At 38.8% G+C, this 23,919-nt stretch overlaps 1 protein-coding gene across 1 annotated transcript in view; it reads right to left on the reverse strand.

Annotated features, from left to right (window-relative positions):
- RSU1 (Ras suppressor protein 1) overlaps window positions 1–23,919 on the reverse strand; it is a 104,032-nt gene that overhangs the window by 48,821 nt on the left and 31,292 nt on the right. The window contains exon 8 of the mRNA XM_039549725.1: window positions 13,821–13,953. Within this exon, the coding sequence (XP_039405659.1) occupies window positions 13,821–13,953 (133 nt within the window). The remainder of the gene's footprint in view (window positions 1–13,820; window positions 13,954–23,919) is intronic.

Genomic DNA, 23,919 nt, shown 5'->3' on the forward strand with positions numbered 1-23,919 from the left:
ACCCTATTCCTGAAGTGTAAATGATCTACTGCAACTAACTACAAAAGTTTCAAATTTTAATTAAAGTTCTATGTGACATTTTACATAGACATTTCATGCCTTACCAGAATGGTGCTAACACTGAAATATACATACATACATATATATGTATGTATGTATGTAAGTATGTATATATTAAAAAAAAAAAAGGAAGAAAAATCCTGCACTAAAGGCAGCAACTATGTCATGGTCATGAGTATTTTAATGAAAATACAAGCAGAACCTCTGACCCTAGCAGTAAATGCAATACACAAGTGTCAAAAGCATGTAGTCGTGAATGATCTTTTACATGCCACTTTGTTCACCCTATTAAGATGCGAGCTGTTTCTTTGATTTATCTGGTAATAAATTTTTTATGACTAGTGAGTCTCATAAAAATTGCTTTGGTGCTGACTACTTTGATTAATAAGACCAAAGAATCGAAACTGTCAGAAATTCATGGGCAAGAGTAAATTACTGCCAAACATACACTAGATATTCCATAAAATATAGACTAAAAAAGGTTGATTTGGTAATTTTTATCTTGCATCAATTTGCTTGATATAATTTATATTTAGGATCATCACTGTCATTCCTTGCATACCTTTTCTTTTTTTAAAGTCAACAATAGTGTAAATCTGAATTTTGGAGAAATGAACAGGAGACAGAACATCCTAATACCCAAAACTCACATCTGGAATTTAGCTTGGAAATTATATCCAGTTTAAAGGTGACTAAAACCCATGTTCTAAGAGCTGCAGCTTTTATAATCAAAATCCCTTTTACATTAAGAATCAAAACTGACACACATATATCCATGCCTAAATCCTGTTCTTCTAAAACTGTGATCTTTCTTCATTGAGGTCTTTGTATGTAGCAGGTTCTTGCAACGCATCTTTGAAGAGTTCTGGATCCCTCTCTCTTACCTTGGATAACTCTCAAAACATTTAATATGCAGAAACTACCACAAAATTAGATACTGAAGCAAGTCAGAGGTAGCAATCTGGGTATACACGTGAATACAGATCAAGCATATCCTTTTCCTACCAAGAGGAACCATACTTACAGCACTGGGTACAGGATTTGCTGCATTTACTTCTGTGTATATTTACCATCCTGTGACAGCATTTTGGTGCAAGATATATTTCTGTAGGATTGAAAACCTACCTGATCAAAAATTTTTACAGATAACCAAAAGGATTTAGGGAATCGCTGCTCCACATTCAGTGAAACAAATGCTGCTGTTTACATTCAAAACTGGAGACAGCGTCTTAAAACATGTGGCAAAAATATGAAGAGGACTAATATTCCTGCATTTATTATTATTGCTTTTGTGGAGCTGGAGCAAGTGAAATGGTCAGTATAGCATATAATTCTTTTTACTGTTTATGCTCCTGCACACTTCACTTTAGACTACAATGTCTTTTTCCCATCAAGTGTAATAAAGAAGAAAAATAACAGCATAGTTTTTCCTGGCATATTTGATACTGATTTTCAGTATATCAGAATTTTAGGGTTCAATAATTAAAGTGGTTGGGTACAGAAAAAAAAAAAGCCATTGCAAAGCTGTAGTCAAAAGGTGTTGACTACACAGGACCTAAATTTGACTATCCCCAGCTTTAACAGGAGGACATTTCTTGTTTGGTCGGAGGAAAGCACTGAAAATACAGGACTGAGAAATCCTGTGTCATATATAGCAGAAGTTCTTGCTTTTCAGCTTAAACTTTTCAAGAAAAAGTTAATTTTAATGACAAGAATTTAAAGTGAAATCTGATCATAACCATTTTCAACACTGTGTTTTAGGTGTAAGGGGCTGTAAAAGTGCATATAAACAGGACGACAGTAATACCTGATAAAATAAAATCGTGGCTTTTAAGAAGTTTATCAGAGCTTGCATTACAAGTGGCTCCAGCAAATTACACCAGAATAATTCCAACCTCAGCCTTCCACAGGATAAATAGTTGATAAAGGCAATCATAAAATCAGGGACAGGTCTCCATCTAGCTGACAGCCCTCACCAGAAGGACAAAGAAATTGCTAAAGATCACACAAAACCCTGAAACAATGTGAAACTGAAAGAAGAAACTGGAGTTCAATAAAAACCAGCATGCAATAAAACAGATATGGCTGCATAGAGAATAGAAATTGCAGACAGATCTGCTTGATTATAAAAGCGCCACTTTTTAATTTATCTCTCAAATAAAACCAGCAAATGTGTGCAGTAACTCTTCTTGTTTGGTTATAAAGAACCAATCTGAAGAAGAAAACAAGAAAGCAAATCAACTGAATTTTGAAGATTACAAAGGGTTAAGAGACTTATCACTACTTACTGTTAGCTGCATCACTTTACCAGAAACCCCTTATTATGTGGAAAAACAGTGTCTTCCACATTAGTCCTCAACTAGTATTGTTCTGTCTGCCATTGCCAATCTATTCTTCTTCCTCTTGCCATCTTGAGGATTTTCCTAAAAATGCTCTATTCTTTTTGTTACCTATTGTTAATGCCTTTTCCTTGTCTTAAAATCAAGAATCAAACACAGGAAGGAAAAGGGGATTTTACCTCGGTATTTATTTTAGGATCCTTAGGTGCACTACGTCCAGGTGGAATGCACCCCAAGGCACACTGCAATGCACACCCACAAAAGATCTGGTATAACATTATAGGTGTTACTAATTAGCACATCTATCAAAGATTCCCCAATGAGAGGCTCAAGTGAGCCCCCTCTCCCCGAGGAACCTTCCCCTGGATGGTTCTGTCTTAGTTTATAAAATGTGTTCTGGAGAGGACCTTGGTGTCTGGAGCATTCTGATCCCTAACTATGAAGCTTCTAAGATGTTTTAGTCTCCTATCTTGACAAATAAGTCTAAGAATGTAAGCTAAAAACCACTATGAATACAGAAGTTATACAAAGGTATAAAAAGGGTATAAAAGTCAAAAAAACATCACGGCATCACTGTAAAGTCCAAATTCTGTTCCCGGCAATACCCTTCTCTCCAACAGACAAAAAACCCCCACTCAAACAAAATTAGGTGAGTTACTCTCAGAGAATATCAACTGAATTTCTGAATTGCATGTATTTTGGACACACTGCCTTTGGTTAGCAACAACACCCCCCTAGAAATGCTGAGAAAACCCCTTGAATCCATTGGAGATGACAGACCCACCATGTCCACCGCAGTGAGAGCAGCAGAACACACTATAGGATAGAAGGCCCTACAACTGCAGTAGTTCTGGCAGACTCTAAAATCAGGCAATAGATCATCACCTTTGGATACTACACACAGTGTCCTAAAATCCATCATGGATCATACAATAACCTTAATACTGAGATGTTGCTCTAAAACGTATTTTCCCAGAAATTATCCTGAGGCAAGCAGAGGACAATAGGAGAAAACTGAATGTTACTTGCCCTAGCAGGTTGCCCTTAGTAAGTTGTACCCTGCTTTCCTTTCCTTACTTGCTTGACTTCTGCTCTCATATAATAGAAGTGTCAGCATTTAAACACATTTTTAACATCCCTTTAAAACTACTGACACCAGAATGAAATCAGCATCAGCCCCAGATTAGTGAGTATGGGAGTAAAAACTTACCAATTACCACATCAGCTGGGGCTGATGCGGAATGCAGTTGCACCTCTCAGTGCACTTCGGATATATTATGTCTCTTAAAATGTTTTGCAGTGCTGATTGCCTTCTGGAAAGATGTATTCACTTGTTTTTATCTCCTCCTGTAATCCTAACCACACCATGTGGTATATTTTGCATATCTTATTCACAGATATGAAGCTCTTCTTTGAGCTGCTTTAAAATACACTGTGTACAGGCACAGTTCATTAAATGATCCAGGACAGCCCACACCTTCACTGTTATCTTTCACCAACTTCCAGGTCATCAAAAACAACTGTGTATTTGCTTGCGAATACCTGAGGAAAACATTTAACAACTCCAGGTCAGATCTCTGTGGAGCTCACAAGAAACATTCTCTTTGGTAAATGTCTCCCAAGACCTATCAGGGAGTTGTTAATTCTTCTTAGTGTTTTATTGAAATTATGCAGTGCTCATTTTCTAATGACAATGTTGTGTACAAACTAAATGTCTCACAAAGTTCTATGGTTAAAGAGCTGCCTTGACCAACCAAATCTGTAATATTTATAAGATTTAATATTTCTTTAGGAAAAGGTTCTCAAAATCATAGTCATGCTTCAAAGTGTATGAATTACATTCCTATTACAATCACATTCTTTGTATCATCACTAGAAGAATTTCATGTCTCTTTTTCACTATTTAACCCAGAATTAATTTCAGAGTAAACTAGGTCATAATAATCCAATTTGGTCTATTCACCTTTCTTGATGCTGGAACGATACTAGCACTGCTGTCGACTTTTGAGTCTTTCGCTGACACAACAATTTAACTAAGACTGAGCTTTGGTGACTCCAGACTCTGGTCAGTCAAGTCTTCTAAACCTTCTGGGTGCATGCCCAGAGGCTTGGATGTTTAAAACCATTTCTCACAACAAAATGTTGGTCAGGCTTCTACTTAAGGGACTGAGAAATAACTCATCTTCCCTAAATTATCATCCAGCTTGCACTGAACAGAAGCATAACAGAACATGACTTTCCCTCCCACATTATTAATAATCTATCATAGTTTAGAAAAGGGCCCATTTAGTTTTTAAGGTTTATCATAATCAGATAGTTACAAGCAGCCTCTCCAGTGGCTAAGAGCCTAACAAGATAGATCCCACTTTGGATTGGCCCTCTTTCCCATGGCAGAAACTTTTTTCAATCTCCTCTATCATTTTTCCTGCCCAAGGTGCCACTTGCCTGCAGCTGCACATCTCACTCTTTGCTTGCCTGGTTAGACCTCAACCTGTTCTCTAGGCCAGGTCCTGGATCCTGTTGCTTACCAGTTTCTCTGGCACACCCTACCTGTTACTCATTTTGGATTTTACCACAATTACCATTGATTTTTAACTCAGCAACTGATCTTGCCTTGTCCTATGCAACTTTGATTTGATGCAACTTTGTGCTGTTTCCCTACTTAAGTCCTGTACCCTACCACCATTACCCTAGCTTTGGTTTCATCAAGTCCTCAGCTTCTGCACTTAACTCACTTGATTCCAATTTCACTTCTAACATAGCTCCAGACATCTGCCCCAGTGACATAAACCCTGGGTTATTATCCTTGACATGGTAAATGTATTACTGCATAATATTTTAAACTTTTATACAAAGTTCATATCAAAGGAAATCACAGTAGCAGTAGTTACACCAATATTTATATGTGCAGTATCTGTATCTGTCAGATACATCAGTGATAGCTTTGGTTTTATTACATATCCATCTTAGCAATATATAAACAAAAATATACAGACATAGTGTTTTTATTGTTTGTCTTTTGACATGGGTTCCAGTTAGCTCTTCTTTTGGGAAGAGTTACAGATTTGCATGTAAATGTTGTCTAAAGATGTCAGGACTCTGAGTCATCTATTTTCTCTGTTGGAAATAATGTACTAATATATTTATCAATTTTTAAAATACAGCCAATAAATACAACATTTGGTTGGAATACAAATCAGCATTTTCATATAAAATATACAGTACCGTGTCTTCAATACAACAGAACTAAACGTAAATGACATTTTTATATTTCCCCACATCAGCTTGATAAAAGATTTTTATTGGTAAATTTAAATTTTTTTACTGGTACGTGATCAAAATGTGTGAATCAGGACTATTAACACTTGTTTACTTCTCAGCTATGATGGATCCTGCTTCCTGCCATCCTTTGAGAGAAGCTTAATTTGTCACGAGTTCATCTTCACGGGAGATGTGGCATCTCAGAGACTCCCACCTAAGGTAGATCTGAGGTTATATTTTTTCCACTACCTTTACCCAGTCTTTGAAACCATGCCAAAATAAATGCGGTCACAGCTACCACTGGCACAGATGGTACATCCATGTGAGGGGTCAAATGGTAAAGATGCCAGGCTAAAAAGACACTGAAAGAGTTAAGTGAGCTCCAGCAACAGACTGTTGGACATACATCACCATCTTATTTCTTGTACAGGCCCAGGACAACCACACAAAGCAAATGAGAAAGGAAAAGAAGTATTCACTAATGGTGCATGCTATGAGCGTAGGAACATGAGCAATCCCTCAAGGAACAGGGACAATACTGGTTCTAGAAGTATTTGTAGAGCTGCATCTAAGAGAAAACTAATGCATGAAGCCTTCTATTCCATTGCCCTAGTTTGGTCTGGATAGAGTTCATTTTCTCCCGAGTACCTGGTACAGAGCAGAGTTTTGGATTCAGGATGAGAATAATGTTGATAACACACTGTTATGTTTTGGTTGTTGCTGAGTTGTGCTTGCACTGAGCCAAGGACTTTTCAGTGTTTCATGCTCTGAAATTGAGGAGCTGCACAAGAAGCTGGAGAAGGGGGGGAACACAGCTGGGACAGCTGACCAAAGGGATATTCCACACCACAGAACGTCATGCCCAGTGTATAAACTGGGGGAGTTGGCCAAGAGGGACAGATTGCTGCTCAGGGATGGGCTCAGCCTTGGTCAGTGATCGGTAATTGTATTGTGCATCTGGGGTTTATTCTTCTCTTTTTTATTACTATTATTATTATAGTATTTTAATATCAGTATTATTATTATATTTACTTTGTTTAAATTATTAAATTGCTTTTAATTCAAGCTTTTTCCTTCCCTGATTCTGCTCCATCCCATGGGGGGTAGGGGAAGGCGTGAACAGCTGTGTGCTTCTAAACTGCTGTCTGGAGTTAAATCGCTACATCCACAAACTACCAAAGAATACTACAGACAAAAGCAAAGAAAAATAAAGAAGGTAAATGGCATTTATTATGGCCTGTCTGTTGGGGTCCCTCCCCTGCCATGTAGCCCTGGGAGAGGGGCCCTGAGGGCACAGACACGGGGCTTCCCTGCCCCTGCTCAGCCTCGTTCCCGTTGGTTGGTTTGTGTTCCCTGCGCGGGCAGAAGGACCCTTGGTCCCGTGACTGGAACAGTTCCTCGGCAGAGCTCCGGCCATGTGGCTGGAGAAATAAACATCTCTGAAACAGCTAGCAAGAATCTGTCTGTCCATATATATTTCCTTTCCACAGGACACCTGGTTTGGTATATGCATGTTGCAGTATCCCCACTGCAACACCTGTCTTTCTTAACAGGGTGGGGTAGACTCACACTATCCAAGTTCTTTAAATCTTCACTGACCTCTGCAGATCATACAAAGAGCTGAGGTGCCTGACTGAGCTCTGCTGAATAGGATCTATAGATCTTTCAAGCAACTGGCCTGTGCTCCTCTGTACAATCTTTATTTCCCCCAGGGAGTACAGAATACCAACCATTTGAAATTACTCCTGAAATCAACTGTGCCCAGTTCTTTTTGGTAACATCACAAGATTAGATAATGACTGGATAATTTAATTTTACTTTAGAGACAGCCAAAGAAAAGCATTCTCTCTATGTATTGCTACAGTCTAAGTGCAAAAAGAAATGTTAGGAAAACTTTCATAACCCCAATGATTTTTTCCTAATGAATATATAATTTATGTAATAACAATTCTTAGCTTATGAAAAATTTTCAGTAATTATAAACAACTGCACAAAACTTCCATGTTCATTTAAACAGGTTACTAAATGCAGAAATACGCATGATTATTCTTCATATTAACAGAAAACAGAGCTTTGCCTCCTTTAGTTTAATGTCAGTGGCACTGTGCAGTTATCTTAATATATATGGGGGTGTCATCTGAATTATTCACTCAAAAATCAGGAGATGTGAATGCAAGGTCTGCCTACATCACAGACACGCCATCCTCTGCCACAAGTCATCACATCATGTACTCCTGCCCAACTGATCAGTGCTCACTGAAACTAGATTTTGGCCTTCATTTCTTCTGTTGCAAGACTGTTTCTATCAGAAAGTTATTTACTACCTTGCTCCCTTAATAATTAGAGACCTTCCTTCAAATATACACCTGGCCAGCTTATTTATATTTGTTCCTACATACACCATTTTTTTTGTCTTAAATGAAATTTTTTCCTCCCCGTCTCCCTTCCAATGACAACCATGACCTCTGTTATCAGACTTTACTTTGCTAAATAAATCACATACCTTTTAAATTTCCTCTTCTTTCTTCATTCATTTCACTATCCTATTATATTTCACACTTTGCCTGTTCCTGCCTGAATTCATCTTTCATGAACATAATGACCACAACTGTGAAAGATTTCCTTTTCTGTACTGGAAAATTTCCACTCTTTCAGCCAAACTCTGGGGATTGCACCCATCTTTCTCTTCCCCTCACTCCAGCATATCACACCGGTGGCTTGCCTATAACTAATACACCCAAGCCTTCCTCTTTGTTTGCTAATTTTACTGTGTGGCATGCTGATTCTTTTCTATGCTGCTAGCTTTGTACCATCGGCAAACATAATTTAAATATTCCTGCTTTTTGTGTTAACATAAAATGGGATTCTTGCAGGTCCCAGACTGTGCTGCACAAGTAACACCATTTCAGGACTATCTCTCTTCATATCAGTTCAACCTGCTGATGCCTTCATATCAACTGCTGGCAATTCTCACTTTCCCAACATGCTTCCCAAGAACCAACACCTGGATTTTTCATTTGTTTGACCTCTTTTCCACTCCTTGATAGGTGGTTTTACTGATTATCATCTTTACATCTCAACAGCACCAAACACCATACACCTGAACTTAAACAGGGTTAACAACTGTGGAATAAGATCATGAATTATTTCAAGATACTATTTGTATTCTACTGCAGTACTCTTGAGTATCCTGCCAGTCTCCTTGAGTTGTTAAAAATAAATGCTGAAATACTCTTCATTAATATAACCCAGGAGAGGAATCTGTTCCTTCACTACCTGTGTCTGTTGCCCTGGAAGCAGCTGCTGCATAATAGTGGGGTTCAGTACAACAACTCATTCCCAAGAAGCTGGGGAGATTCTCTACACTGCGGATTTTTCCACACTGTCACTGCCGATGAAATGGGGTTTCCAATTACAATGCTTAGCACAGAGCAGCCTGCCCAGGGAAACCTATGTTCCAATGCTGCCAAGCGATACATGCTCAGCACCGCATTTGTCAAACCATCTCTTCTGCTAAGAGTTCATGTGTCAGTCTTGAAAATGGCTTGCTCTTCTACTACCTTTCCTGATGGAAATGTGAAAAGTGCAACTTCCCTCCTTTCACGAAACATCTTGTTGAGCCTCTTGACTCCAAATTGACTGCCTCGTGGGAAAAATCTGCTTTCTAGAGACTTAAAAATGGTGAGACTGTTCTATTGTAATTCTGCCTCACTGGGATATGGAGGTCAAACAGGGAAACAACAATCATTAGATAATGAGTTAAAAGGTGATTCCTGGGTTTAAGGGCAGCTTAAAAACGCACTCAGGACCCAGCAATTTCTTTTGTTTTAGAAGGGATTACACTACCAGGTGTTGGTATTTGCAATAGACTCTGCTGTGATAAAATCAAAATCACTATCCTACCTGTTACAGAAACAAACATGCAAAGAACAAGTTCCACATGAAGATGGATCAAGAGCATATGAATAATTCCAGAAATGTACCCAAAGACCAGCTTTCCGGACTAACTTTGCTGTAAATGCCAGCAACCAAACCCACCCACTGGTACCAATTGCGTATCTCAGTTTTATCTCATCTTATACAAATAACTAATTATCTTACAGAAATCCTAAGGAATATCACAGAATTTTGTTCTTCATAGGAGGTTAATTCATTGTTTTCTTTCAAACATTTATGTCTGTATGCACTTATCTAAGTACATTGTGACCACTAAATCACACAATACATCATCTATTTGTCAGTATCCTAGAGAGAGAAGATCCTCTGAGAATATGCTTACAACATAAAGGTCACTCTGAAAGTTGACTAAAGGCATGAATAAAAAATAAAACATTTAGTTAAGCCCTTTGAGGAGACAAGGTTGCCATTATCCTTCACTGTTTAGGCAAATTCTTCAACTGCTTTTCAACACTATCATGACATCACACAGAGTTTAATGGCAGCTCCTGAGTACATATAGAATCAAAGCCAAAATTCAGCTTCCTAAAGTTTCAGAAGTTAAAAAGCAGTGAGAGATTAAGAATCATTACATACTTGGCAAACTGACCTATTTCCAAACGATGCTGTCACAGGATGATATGTGCAGTGGGCGTATTTTAGCCAACAAAAGCTAGCAAAGTGCCAAGAGCTGCTGAATTTCCTGTTAAGAATTAAGAGCCCCTCCACACACATTTTCCACCACAATATACGACCCATCTTTTTGTCAGCGCAAGTCTTCCTTGAAAAATTAGGGTTGAAAAAAATCACTGGGTACCATTTCTCATGAAAGGTAAGGAAATTAAAGGAAATGAAAGAAGCTACAAAGAAAGAAGAGCTGATCTGAGGGTCTTACTGGTTAACATGCTTCTGAAGTAAAGTGCAATTCCAGTTTTATACTTGGTGCGTGAGTATCATGTAAAATGAGTGTGGAAATGTAAAAGTATGCAAGACAAATGACATTTTATCTTTAGACATAATCATCCCTCATGGGTGTCATCCCTACTTATCAATTAATCACTAGAGCATGAATATCCCAAGACATGGCTAAAAATGGGATGCAATTTTTCACTAAATATGCTTGAAACAGCCAGTACATTTCACAAAAGAAAGAAGAGGTTTGTGATCTATTTGGTAGCTGCTTCCCAAGTGCAACCTCACAAAATCTGAAAGGAGATCCCTGACATTGACTGCAGCGATGACTTGTGCCAGTTACCAGCAGAAACCTCAAGGTTTATTTACATGACTACAAGTGAGTGCATTGCCAGGACTTACTGAGTTACTGCTTTCTGGCTAAGTTAACAGCAACTGAGCAAACATGAAGTTCTAGCCATTGCAAACAAAATAAAATCAGCATTATTAGTATTAGCATAACCCCCTAAGTGAAAATGTAACTTGGTGAGCCCCTGAAACTTTGCACTTGTGCCTGTATGAGCCTACCCTCACTGTCTTAGCTAGTCTAGACAATGTTAAACTTGTAAACAAAGAAAAGTCAGTATTTCCAATCAGCTAGCAAAAGCAATGGACAAAGGGAAACAAATCTGTCTCTGGAGCTCAAAAGTCATCTGCCATACAGATGCATAGTTCTGGTTTATGAGAGTTTACATCTTCCAGCACCTGAAAGCAAACTTACTGGTCTGATGGTCAGCTGCTGATGTATGTTCTATCTTCTCAGTGTTGCAAGTGAGGTTAGCTAAGCAGCATCCTATCCAATCATTCATTTACCTGTACTGCTTTGCCTCACAGTAAAAGTTAACCTGTTTGGATCTATCAAATGTTGGAAGATTTTTTTTTTTTATTTTGGCAGAATGAGCAATAAAACACACAAAAACTCAAGAACTTGACCTTCCTTATTTAGATATCCACAGGGAAAAATTCTAAATTCACATATCAACCTTGCGATTTGCTTAATAGGAAATAAGACACACTACCTGTTCAAAGGCTCTGAAAGAAAAAGGCAGTTGAAGCAGCTGTATAGTCATTAGCAGGGAAAGTTCAAAATTTCACCACAAAAACCAGTTTTAATTTCTTCTGAGTCCTGATCTGCTTTTGTGCACAATAATGCTACTAGATCTGTTACCTAGACGATGCCACTGCTTTTGACTTTTAATTCCTAAACCCAAATGCAAACAGAGGAATGTCTTAGGATATGGCATCCCAATAATTCTCAGATCACATACTTAGAGGAAACTGGAAATAAAAAGGACAGTATTTTTTCAGTAGGAAAATCCATGAACTCTCTTTACAGCAGGGGAAACAAGTAAAATCAAAACTCAAAAAAAGTTACTACTGGGTTTCTAACAAAATTATACTGATACTTTTAATTTATGATTTAAATATAAAATGGTCATATGCTGAAAATCTAAAATTAACACCTAATTATTAACATCTCCATGCATTTGGGTTTCATCACTAAACTTTGAAAATTATGACACATTAATGTGTCATAATAGCTTCTAAGATCAAAGTAGAAGCCATGAATGAGCCACAGAAAGATTACTTGGTTTTGATTTTTTTCCCTATTAATAACTAGAGTCTGATTCTGCTTACACTGTTAACTATACAGGTTTCAGATATTTACTGAGGACAAAATCAAAACTGGCCCATTAGCCAACAAGACACTGCTACACCTCAGCAAAGAGCAAGACAACAAGCACAATATGGCTAACTCAGAACAAAGAACAACAGCTGAGGTAACTGATGAATTACAGAACCTTCTTGTCAATTTTGATTAAACAGGAAAGTTGCCAGAGCATTTTAATATACCCAGAGTTACTTTTTTTTTTTTTTTAACAGCTTCCCCCCCATCCCCTTCCCCACAAACTGAATATGGGTCAAATTCTCAAAACTGCACTTCAGACCTTAAAATTTTGCTGTCCTCATGATGCCCAGAGTGGTCCCTGTGAGAAGTGCATGAAGATCCCCAACCTACACTGCTCAGCAAACAGAAATATAAAACTGACAATACAAAGCAGAATTACAAAACATTATCAAGAACCCGAGATGCAGCTGCACAATGAAAAGGGGGGGGAAGGGATGGTCCAAGGAGATAGGCAGCTGTTTTCCTACACCATGTCTGTAGTACAGAGTACTACTGCAAGAAGGGTGTTGCAGCCTACTTAAATCTATTAATAAATCTGTCTTGAGAACACGCATTACAGCATAAATATCAGCACCCTTCTGAGACACACAATTCTTGCAACCACTCTCCCATCTGTGATTCTTTTCATTTAAAATTCTGTAAATGAAGAGCAATAGCCGACAAAAGCCATTGTTGGGTCATTTAGTTTCATATAGAAATTTACATCTCAGTTACTTAATTGGAATCCCACAACTGTCACTTGTGAATACTCTTCTCTGGTAATTTTGTTCAGACAGCAAACATATAAAAGATTGTCAGAAATGCTTCTGAATTATTAAAATGTATTTTTTAAATAAAGGCAATATGCAAAAACTAACTTTCCAATCCAGAGGCTGTACTGCTGTACTTCCTACTGCTCCTAGGGAGACAGCATCAAGAATGCTTCTAGACACTGAAAAATAACTTCCCATCTAAAGAATAACATGGAGACTTTTTTACTTAAAATAAATATTACAATTCAGTGAATGATTAAAGACATTTTTTCCTAAACCATTAGTCAGCATTTGTACATGGAATCTCGCATTAAAATGGAGAAGCCCAGCACACACATTTACACATTGTTGAAGAAAGCACTAGTACCTGTATTTGAATTACTAAGGTTATAGACTTTTGCCAATTAGTCCAGACCAAAACAGGTTTGAAGTCTGGATATCTCTCAAAACATAACAACCCACATCCAAAACCATTAACAAAAATCTATTTCAATCTATAAAGCCATACCGAACATACTTAAAATTAGTACTTCTCAAAAGGCTTGTAATGCTTGTTCTTTTACATCTCTCATGTTACATTGAAGTTCTTAGAAATAAACAAAAATGCAGGACAGTATCAAACAATCTTTGTGCTTTCCTAACTTGTCTACATGAGAGTCACCTTCTTCTTAGCAAAATTCCTTAATATAAATGTACAGGCTTGCATATTTGTCCTGGATACCAAGTTACTGCATGTATTATGAAAGATATGTGTAGCTGGTAACACTTTGCCCAAAACACTACAGGGAAAAAAACAAACAACACAGCTACAGTATATAATGTAATACTTACTATTTATATGTTTCTGAACGAATGTATTCGAAAACATGAGATACTCCCAGCTGGAACTGATCAGCAATAGGGGTAACCCAAGGATTGTTCTCCGCTTTGAAGACTTGTTTTTGACCGGTCAAATCCAAATTACCTGAAAGAGATTGAACGAAACACCACATGAAAAATGTTTGAAATATGAAAAATTTGAAAGAAATACCTTGCTGTGAATATAAAAACCTTTTATTTGTTTCAGAAAGTACAACCGTAATAAAAGGAAATATTTCAGTCTTAGCAAAGAGAACAGAAGGACGAAGTGGTTCCCACTATGATGGATGCGGTTCCACTCTATTTGTTTTCAGTGCTGCTACAAAGGGTTGCGAAGCAGGGTTGAACTTTGTCCACTTGTTTATTAAATTAGTTTTAAGTGTGACTTGATAACGCACCTTTTCACTATCTCCACCATGATCTGCAGGAATGAAAGAGTGATTCTCTGGTAGAAGTCTGCTCTGCTGAAGCTTGGCATTGCAGAGCATTCCTCAATCCCTGCTCCAGGGGCTTTTTGCCTTCCCAGTGCCCAGCATGTTGTCTGCACCAAGATCCCACACTGATCTGTGGTTAGAGTGACACATACTCACCAAAGCAAACAAACAGCGCTGTTCTTGTAACATGGCAGTTTTACCTATTCTGTTGACAGAAGACACAAGAGACCTACTACTGGCTTGCTTGGGGTTTTCTTGTTTGTTCATTTTTAAAAGTTTACCATCCAACCCCGAAACAGTACATGCTCCACCGAAACTCCTCATGACTATGGATATGAAAGGCTGAATTCCAGGACAGTCTGGCCATTGAAATATTTTCTTGTGTTCTTTAAATTAAGAAATCTGTGGCACATTTTCAATTTATTTTTGTGAATTTTACAATGAAGAGAGGCCTACCCTTTCCCCAGAAATCAACAATAACTAAACCACAAGATAAAATGATCTTTTAAGTATGGAGAACAAAACAAAAAGGGTTTTGAAGACTGACTGAGCCAAGCTGCTCATGAAATCTGAAATCAACCTGACACCACAGCTTTCCAAAATAAAAGGAGCTGTGCAAGTGCAGGCAAGGGGAGCTGCTGCAAGCCCTGTGCTCACTGCCTGCTCTGGCTACACATTCTGAATGACAGCTAATCCTTGGTGTATTCCTCTCTGTAAAAGGGGTTAAGACAATTAAAGACAGGCCATTATATGGTGTGAAAAGATGCCAAGCATCTCATACCAGCCTATCATGGCATCACGATTACCTTAACAAGCTCATCTGCCAGCTGTCTGTGGCAGGCTGGTCTGAGCCAGCAGTGGCAGGAGCATCCCCCACAGCCGTCAGTCAGGCGGCAGCCGCCCGCTGCCACACGCTTCAGTACACCTCGTCTGCTTTATTAAGGGACTCAGCAGCCCTGTTCTAACAAGGATCAGGAAAAAGGATTAAGTACTGTGACAAAGAGGACCTAATAAGCAAGAAAGCAGTGTGTCTAAATCTGTGCTGGCTGAAGGCGTGGGCCAGCACTCTCGCCATGCAGCTCTCACGTGGAGGCCGCGGGGGAAGCCGACCAGCGCAGAGATTAGCCCTAACCCTCTGACCAGGGCTGCTGGGAAGATCCTGTATCACTCAGGGGCTTGCTTTGCAACTGCAAATTGGATTTCCCATTTTATTACCTGCAAAAAATCCTGTATGCTGCCCTCTGAAACTACCAACGCTGCAAGCACTCTGTAGGTGCTACAACAGGGTAAAATGATCAATCTGTGTACAGCTAATAAAACCAGTTAAATTTGGGGATGCAGGCTTGGTTCCATCATAGGTCAAGTTCAATGCTGCTTATAGGAATAAGTTACATGCGCCCAAAATCTCAATATCCAGGGTCTCAGCTGAATCCTCTTGTCCCAAGCTGTGTCAGAAATTGTCCATCCAGGGAAGGCTGCTGCATGTTTCCATTCCCACAGCACTTGAGCAGCATGCCCACTTCCATTTCAAATACCACATGGCCCATATAAACATAATTCATTGTAATAATTACTACTCTACTACAGCAAAAGGAATCTTACAGCAGAAGAAAGACTGCTCAAGCAGAATAACCTGTAGGTCCTCATGCCAATGTATTAACTTTATTTTCCTCTGTCTTCTCTTTTTTCCCAAAATACATTGGAGGCAGGTACAAATATTTCTTTTCACCTTCACAGGGAAGGAGGCAGGAGGCCCTAATTAATCTGATTACGGAGGAAACTGGGGCGCACAAAAATTCAGGATCTGCACCAAAATCCACCCCTCCCTGCCCAGGACGTCCTTCTGGGAGCCTTGCCAGCAGCAGCTGGCCTGGCAGCCCATCCCACTGGCCACCTAGAGCTGGAGTGAGAACCTAGGGATTTTAAGTGAAGAATTTAATCAAGTGTGCTAGTGAGAAAAGGAACAACTTGTCTGTCCTCACGGCAAGCACTGGGTTCTCTGCAGGTGAGTGAAGGAGGGCTGCCCTACAGAAGACAGGAAGGACAGGGCAACCAATGCTTTAAAATCCTCCCTGTTTGATACCAAAATTTCCATCTGGAAATGAAGGCAGAAAAATAAGTAGGAAGTTACACGGAGAGTGCCCCACCTCATCAGACCTAAGGAAGAAATGGAGTCTAATCCTCCTGACACAAGGCAAGCCATTTGAGCACAAAGAAGCCACATAATTAAAAATGAGACAGAAGGGAAATGTTTGTACTGCATCACCATACATTGCTTGGGGCCATATCCTGCTGTCCTTTCTATGCTTACAGCTAAAAAAATCCATGAATCAAGGGCATATCTAATTCTCCTCTGGCTGCAGGACATCCAGGAGCACAAGGCCAATGTCTCAGTAGCATCTCATGAATAGTATGTGCTGGGGCAGCCAAATACACAGGAGCACACTGCATGGACCCTTCTGCTGCAGTGCACAGGACAAACCCAGCAGTGTGGAAGACATCATCACACTCGCCTGAAGCAATGGCTCTGGTACTGGGCTCACCTCAGGAGCGCCGAGCAACCAGGCACCTCACACGTGTCCCTATCCCCCCAGCCCAAAGGTCTCCTTGCCTAGGTGATTTTTTTATGGCAGCACCACGTTAGAAAATGCTGTTATTCCACCCCTGCAGCACTAGAGCCAGGGAAAAAGCCATGGCAGATGTGCCTTCATGCGTATTGTCTAACAGCAGCATCAGCAGAACACCATCCCCAGGGCTTTCAGAAATTTATATAGTGTTCTGCTACACAGATCACATCAAATCCCTCAGACACTTTTAGTAAGCAAAATACAGAATTACCTCCAGTAAAACTCCAGCACCAAAGATTCAATCACAAAATGTATTAGGATTGGAGACTGCACTGGTCACTGCTGTTTTGTTCTTTCCATGCATATCTGCCTATTAAAAAATATTTATCATTTCTCTAATTTGGCATAATTGTTTCACTAAAATTGTATTTCTTCATTATGGACTTCAAGTTCTTGCTATTTTGTCATACTGAAAGGGATCAGCTCCACCAAAAGGCATCACAGTCGTGTGCCTCTGGTAAGCGAGGAAGAACAGGCCATCTTCAAGGCTAGTCAGCACAGCCCCTTTCCTAGGGCACAGAAATGTTTTTCAAATTATTTTTGAGTGCTTCTAAAATTATTCTAATAAATCATCAAAACTATACACCCCAGAACTCAGGTTTAACATGCTTAAAGAACCTTCTAAGTCCGACGGGTACTTTTTTTACTCTCTCTTAGGTAAATATAGATTACCAAGTAGGAAGACTGCAAAGTGGACACTGCTGCTACCAGCAAGTGGACACTGAAAAGAGAACAGAACCTGGAAAAGGGAAGAGTAGAGATCTAACAGCTGACTGCTGTGGACAACCTGCACAGAATGACCAAAAACCTTCTAAAAGGAGCCATCTGTGTGGTCTTAAAAGTGCCTGATTCTTGGCATTTTTATTTCTGTCTCAGCACTCATTGTATCTAAAGATGATCCTGAACCCTTAAGTTTGACTGGATCCCTGTGATTTAACTTCTTTGTTTACCCCACCTCAAAACCAAATTGCTCCTAATGCCCAACTACTAAGCTGTGCAGACCTGAAAACTGTCTACTGTCCAAATCTCTCGTTAGCTGCCACCTGGGAGCTATAATAGAACTACACCAAAACTCCTGAAAATTCAAGTGCAAAATCAAAGTATGCATATTTTTATTTTAATGTGCTCTAACTTAGGTGATCCATTAACAAAAAATACCATTTATCACTTCTTAAATTCAGAGCTTCTACAGCCATGGGTGGGCAGAAGGGCCACTCGTATGACAGCAGGCACACCTCATCCTGAGAGACATTTACAGGATAAGAAGACAGCTACACTTTCCTGTCTCAGTGGATCTATCCTGCACTCGAGCTAAAACATGATCATTAATGTTTCTTGTTATTTTCCTGCAGTGCTGTTGAAATAAAAAGTAGTTTGTGTGAACACTCATGTTTTGCTCAAATGCCTCCAAAGGTCAGAAGAGAGCTCGTAATAGAAAATAAAATGTTGCCTCCCACAGTTGTGTTTGCAGAGGGTATCACAGCCAGTAATAATACCACCCATCACTTTGGCCAAGGGTGCCTTCAGACCTCCCAGGCTACTCCTGTCCATTAGATCTAGTCTGCAAGCACCCCTTACATACAACCACAAGCCCCTCATCCTCTTGTGATGTATGATCTACAAAGTGTGTAATATTTACCCAACGGATCTATACTGGAGGTACAGTAAGGTATGACTAGTGTACATAGGCATTACTTCAACACATACAAAAGGAAACAGAATGAACACAAACCTGGCTTGTCCTTTCCACTTGAATGCCCTTGGCAATACTTTAAATACTCTCAAAAATTAAAAGGTGAAATTAGGTAATTAAACAACTCTGACATTTGAGAACTGAACAATGGCATTCAGCATACGAAACATGATCCTAGCTGTAAAATGCCAGATCAACACTTCTTTGTAATGGTTTAAATTCATCCCCAGTGGAGCTTCATTAAAATCAATGGATATAATTTTTAGCCTGTATACTGTTGAGCTTCACATCTGTGTCCTGTTGATACTCTGACTCCCCTCCCAGCCTACACTCTGCTTCACTGACCTCAAGGAGAGTCCTCAAACTGTAACACATCCCCTTTAGTGATTCCTCTTAAGACTGCAATTTAAATGTTCTTTCCCTTTACAACATAAAGGTCTTACTCTCTGTTGCACATATGAAACAAAGAACAAAATTAGTTTTAGTAATTTATTTAGATATAAATACCTCCGAATCCTGTTTTATTAAATGCTAAGTAAGGGATCAATCCACTGCACTAAATTTAAACTTAGGTTGTACGTAAAAATATGTCTGTCCTGGCTTGTTTTAGATTTGCTTTACACTACAGGGATTATAATTTTTATTACTTTTGTGGCATTTGCTTTGTCTTGAGAGAGAGAGATTGTTTTAAGTGCAGGGGTAGAAGAAATATCATGACTATTATGTCATAAAAAGGATACCAAAGTAATTAAATTGTGAATGATGTCTTAATACCTATGTAAAAAAATGAAAATATATACTCATTTCTATGCCACAAAGTATTATCAAAAGCCAGTGATTTTTACCCCAATCTTAAGCATATGTAAGGCTGTGCACCAGTAATTCATACCATTCCTATAAACAAGTAAGATCATCTATGCTTTCAAGACACAGCACTTTTGAAGGATTAGTAACAGAATACAGTAGAATTAAACAGTATTTATAAAGGAGCAGTAAGACAACAAAGAGCAAAGTCTTCTTGTACCTAAGTGAAGTGTGACTCCACCTCTTTGGAACCAGCAGAAATATTCATGGAAATACAGTATGATAAACAAATGTACATCTTCATAGTATATGTCAAAAATACAAATTTGCTTACTAATGAGCTTCTATGCACTAAGAGAGAACAACTAAATTTAGTAAACCTAAACCTAGACTGAAATGCCTCCGAAAGATCAATCCCAGCAACGCTTCTGCCCTCTCACCCCTACATCCTTACACTGAAGAAGATCTAACAGTATCACTTCTAGCCACCGGCACTTCAGAGAACCCTGAAATAGTATTTGTGGTGGTTCTACATAATGTGGGAAAAGGTTCAAGTCTCAGATAACAACGAATCAGATTCAGTACATACAAATAAATGAGATACGCCAGAGCATCCATCACACAGAAGCAGGCTGGAAGTCTTCCCCTGGCTCCTTTCCTAACCACACAGATGGGAATGCCTGCAACCTCCCCTGTGAGTGTTAGACAGGAAGCCCCATGGTAAGAGGAGGCTGAGGGAGCAATCTGAAAGCCAAATACTGAAGCCTAAGTCCATCCTCACAATTACTCTCAGGGAGTTAAAACAGGTTTTGCAACATCACATGTTATTCTTACAACTTCTTAGACGTACATGATGATTTCCAATAATGAGTTCAGAGATGAGACTCCAGCATTCACCTGAATACATTTAACAGTAGATCTCTGTGTCAGTTCAGTAACTGAAGAGCTTCCAAACACATTTCAAACATCTGGTCTGAAAAACATCAGGAGATGGAGACTCTGCCAGTTGTGTCTTGTTCTAATGTTCATCACTGTAAAAATACATTCTTTATTTTAGTGCTGAACTAAACTGACTTAGTTCTAAAACACTGCTGGCTCCCTCTCCTACAAGCTTTCTTCTCATGGAGTGAGGATGAGCAGCCAAGTGTCCTCTCACTCTTCACTTTGATAGGTTAAATAGTCTGATGATACTGTGATAGCATAATAGCTACTCCATTTGCTTCAACTCTTAGTAAAAGTTTATTTCATAGCTGAAATAAATCAAGTAAAAGCAGACCATCTAAATCTTGAATTCTCTACCCTTGATGTAAATGTGAAGTGATACAGGCCAAACTGGTATCACCTCAGCCACAGCTATTACAATTGTACTGGAAGAGAATTTTACCCTCCAGCATGTTTCATAGGAGAGAGTTTAAAACAAAGTGAATGTAGTCCTGAGATATTTATACAAAATTCCAGCATCAAAGCAAAGATCAGCCAGAATCTTTATACCAAAGTGTAATGGGAAGTCTGACACTTCAGATGTGTCAGGACTGAAGATGAAGCCTAGGAAGGAGAAGAGGATGGATGAAATGCCAAATTACTACCTTAAACCACACTTCAGGTACTAAATACAGGCAGATTATAGACCTAACCTAGCTGGGCAAACTCACATTTCCATATTCAGGTGACAGGAGGAGTGGTTAACTCTCTGGGAACAAGGGGAGAGCCCTTGAAACTTCTACCATCACAGTACACAACAAACCAGACCTTACCAGGACAAGTAGTAGAAAGAGTAAATAGTAATAACATTCACAGAGGAAAACCATAAAACAGGAACTTATTCAATGCAGCACATAAGGTACCCCTCACCTAACAACACTGCTAATGGCTTGTACTGCCACATGACAAATCAGGCTGTTTCAACAGCTGAGCTCCACCACACAGAGCTTTCAGGTACCAGGGCAACCAGTGCAGCTGATGCCATTGTCTTGGTAGCTAAGAGGAAAGGCAGAAGAAAGAGCACTTTAACAAAAATCCAAGAAATTACCTCAAAATGTACTTTCAAAATGTATTTCTAAAAATATCTTCTAAAATTATTTGTTTATTACTTACAACTCAATTATAAATTAATTTCTCCCAGATTCCTCACATAAGAGTGAGACCAATTACTAGAAGACCTACAAGTACTGCTAAGTTTCACCGATTTCTTTCTATGAAAGGTGACATGTTGTGCTGGAAATACCATTTCCTTCACTGCTCTATGTAACAAATGCCCAGTGCTGACTGGGATCCCAAGGGGCAAACCAACAGTCACTGCTAAGTGTTCCCAGTGAAGAAACCCAAGAAACACACTATGCAGCAGAGGAGTTCTGAAACAAAGGAAATTAACGTGATGTCAAAGTAGTTTAACATCAAAGACACTCTAATGGCACAGGAAGTATTACAGGCTTAGAGGATCAGCATCCCAATTTATTTTGAAATATATTGCACATTTTTTCCAGCATCAGAAACTCCCCTGAGATTCTCAATTACACAGGAATTCAACAGAGCATTCTCTCTTTGAAGGGTCCCTATCAGACCAAAATCTAGTTAACTTAAAAAAATGACTTCAAAAAAAGACTCACTGTATTGCTTTTGCCCCTCACCTTTGAAACTTCATTCAAACACAGGTTGCCAAGTACTCAGAAGAGCGAAACCACTTTAAAGTACTATGAAATGCATAAAATGAACCAAATATATCAAAAAATGCAACATTCGCTCAGATTGGTTCTAATTACAGTACTCTTACTCTTACTACAGCTCTGACACAACAGATGAAGTATCTGCTGACAGAAACATCATTATTATGTTGATGATACTTATAATCAGAGTACAGTCAACATGAGGAGCACCCACACACACACACTGTAGTCATCTGAGAAATGACTCTAAAACTTGCATATTTTAAAAACTAATGCAAGATCAAATCTGAATCTTGGAAAGTTCGGCAAGAATTACAGCAGTGTACATCAAGTACTCTGCATTCAGCCTGGTTTCTAACTACATAACAAGTGATGGGGGGCAGGGTGTAGTGGTTTTGCCTTTTTTTTTCTTTTTTTAACTTAAACCTTAAATGAGAACCACAATTAGAATATGCACAGATTTTCAGAGAAGCTTTTCTATATAAATAATCTCTCCATAACCTATCTTGTTACATACATGTTTTTTATTGCTTCTTGACTGATAGCTTGTTTTCTAAGACTGCTGATGTAGCAGTTGTTTTGTTTATCCACCCTTACCTTGGTTCCAAAAGTAGAAATATGTCTTTTTTTGAAATTGTAAGGTATCAACTAGTTGTTCCAGTGCTCAGAACTGTTGTCCAAAGAGCCCCAGTGTTCAGGCTTCCAACAAGCACCACTGACCTGTATTGCAGGTGTGAGCAGCGCTGTGTTGTGACACAGGCAGGGTGCAGTGGCAGTTTATACTAATATAAGAAAAGTCTGGCATTTACATCAACTATTGGAAAATTTCCAACACTTGGAAAAGACATATCTTTTGTAAAGTAAGTGATTCTTATATTTGCACAAGCCTGTTATAATTACCTGAGTAAACGGCTATTTCGATTAATATTTACTTGAACAAACAACTGCAGCTACTACTTTGCATAATATAATATTAATTCACAAATTCTAGAGTAATTTCAAAAGCCTAAATTTTAAAAGGCCTTCCTGTGATGGAAATATTGAGACTTTCGGCACAATTCCTTGAACTTTGTATTTAAAGCCAATCCTTTCTACACAGAAGGTAATTTAGCTGTTCAAAATTAAAAATTTATGAAAGAATTACTTAGTTATTCTGAGATACAAATTAAATTTACAAAACGTTTAATGTTCCTTAAAAAGGAACAGGCTACTTACCCCATCCAGATTGGTTTTTTTTTTACAAGGCTCGAATTTTCCACTTTTCTCATATGTACTAACAATTAACTAACAATTCTGATAGTGTGTCTCTTTACCAGAGGAAATTATTTGATAAACTAGAACAGTATTGAACAGCAACTTATACACCATTGATGCCAAATTCAGTTTTGAAAAAGGAGGATGATAATTGGGAATATATTCTTTGAAATCCCTGTTCTTCCATATGCATAAACCTGAGCAAGCTACGTGTGCGCACACGTGTTGGCAGCAGGGTAGTGCACACAGGCAACATTAGAATCTGGGCTTTAAAAATCATATAATTTGTTTTCACATCAAAAAAGAAAATCTACAGACAAGCTAGTTACATTCTCTGGGTGGTTATTTAGCTACATCTTTGTGAGTATTCTGCACCATGTACTACTCTCGCACTCCTCATTCTGCTGAGAAAAACCTGAGAAAATCTTTTATGTAGCACATATGGGTCCACCCAGATGAACAAACAATGAACTTAAAACACCATCACTGATGTTACTAATTGCATCTACCATTTTATGTGGGTCTTGTTTCTACTCTCTTTCCAAACCATTCTCATTGTTAAATGGTCAGAACACACAAAGTGACAGATTTAGTGCC

This window comes from Corvus cornix, chromosome 2 (genome assembly GCF_000738735.6).
Source record: "Corvus cornix cornix isolate S_Up_H32 chromosome 2, ASM73873v5, whole genome shotgun sequence".
NCBI classification, from domain to species: Eukaryota; Metazoa; Chordata; class Aves; order Passeriformes; family Corvidae; genus Corvus; species Corvus cornix.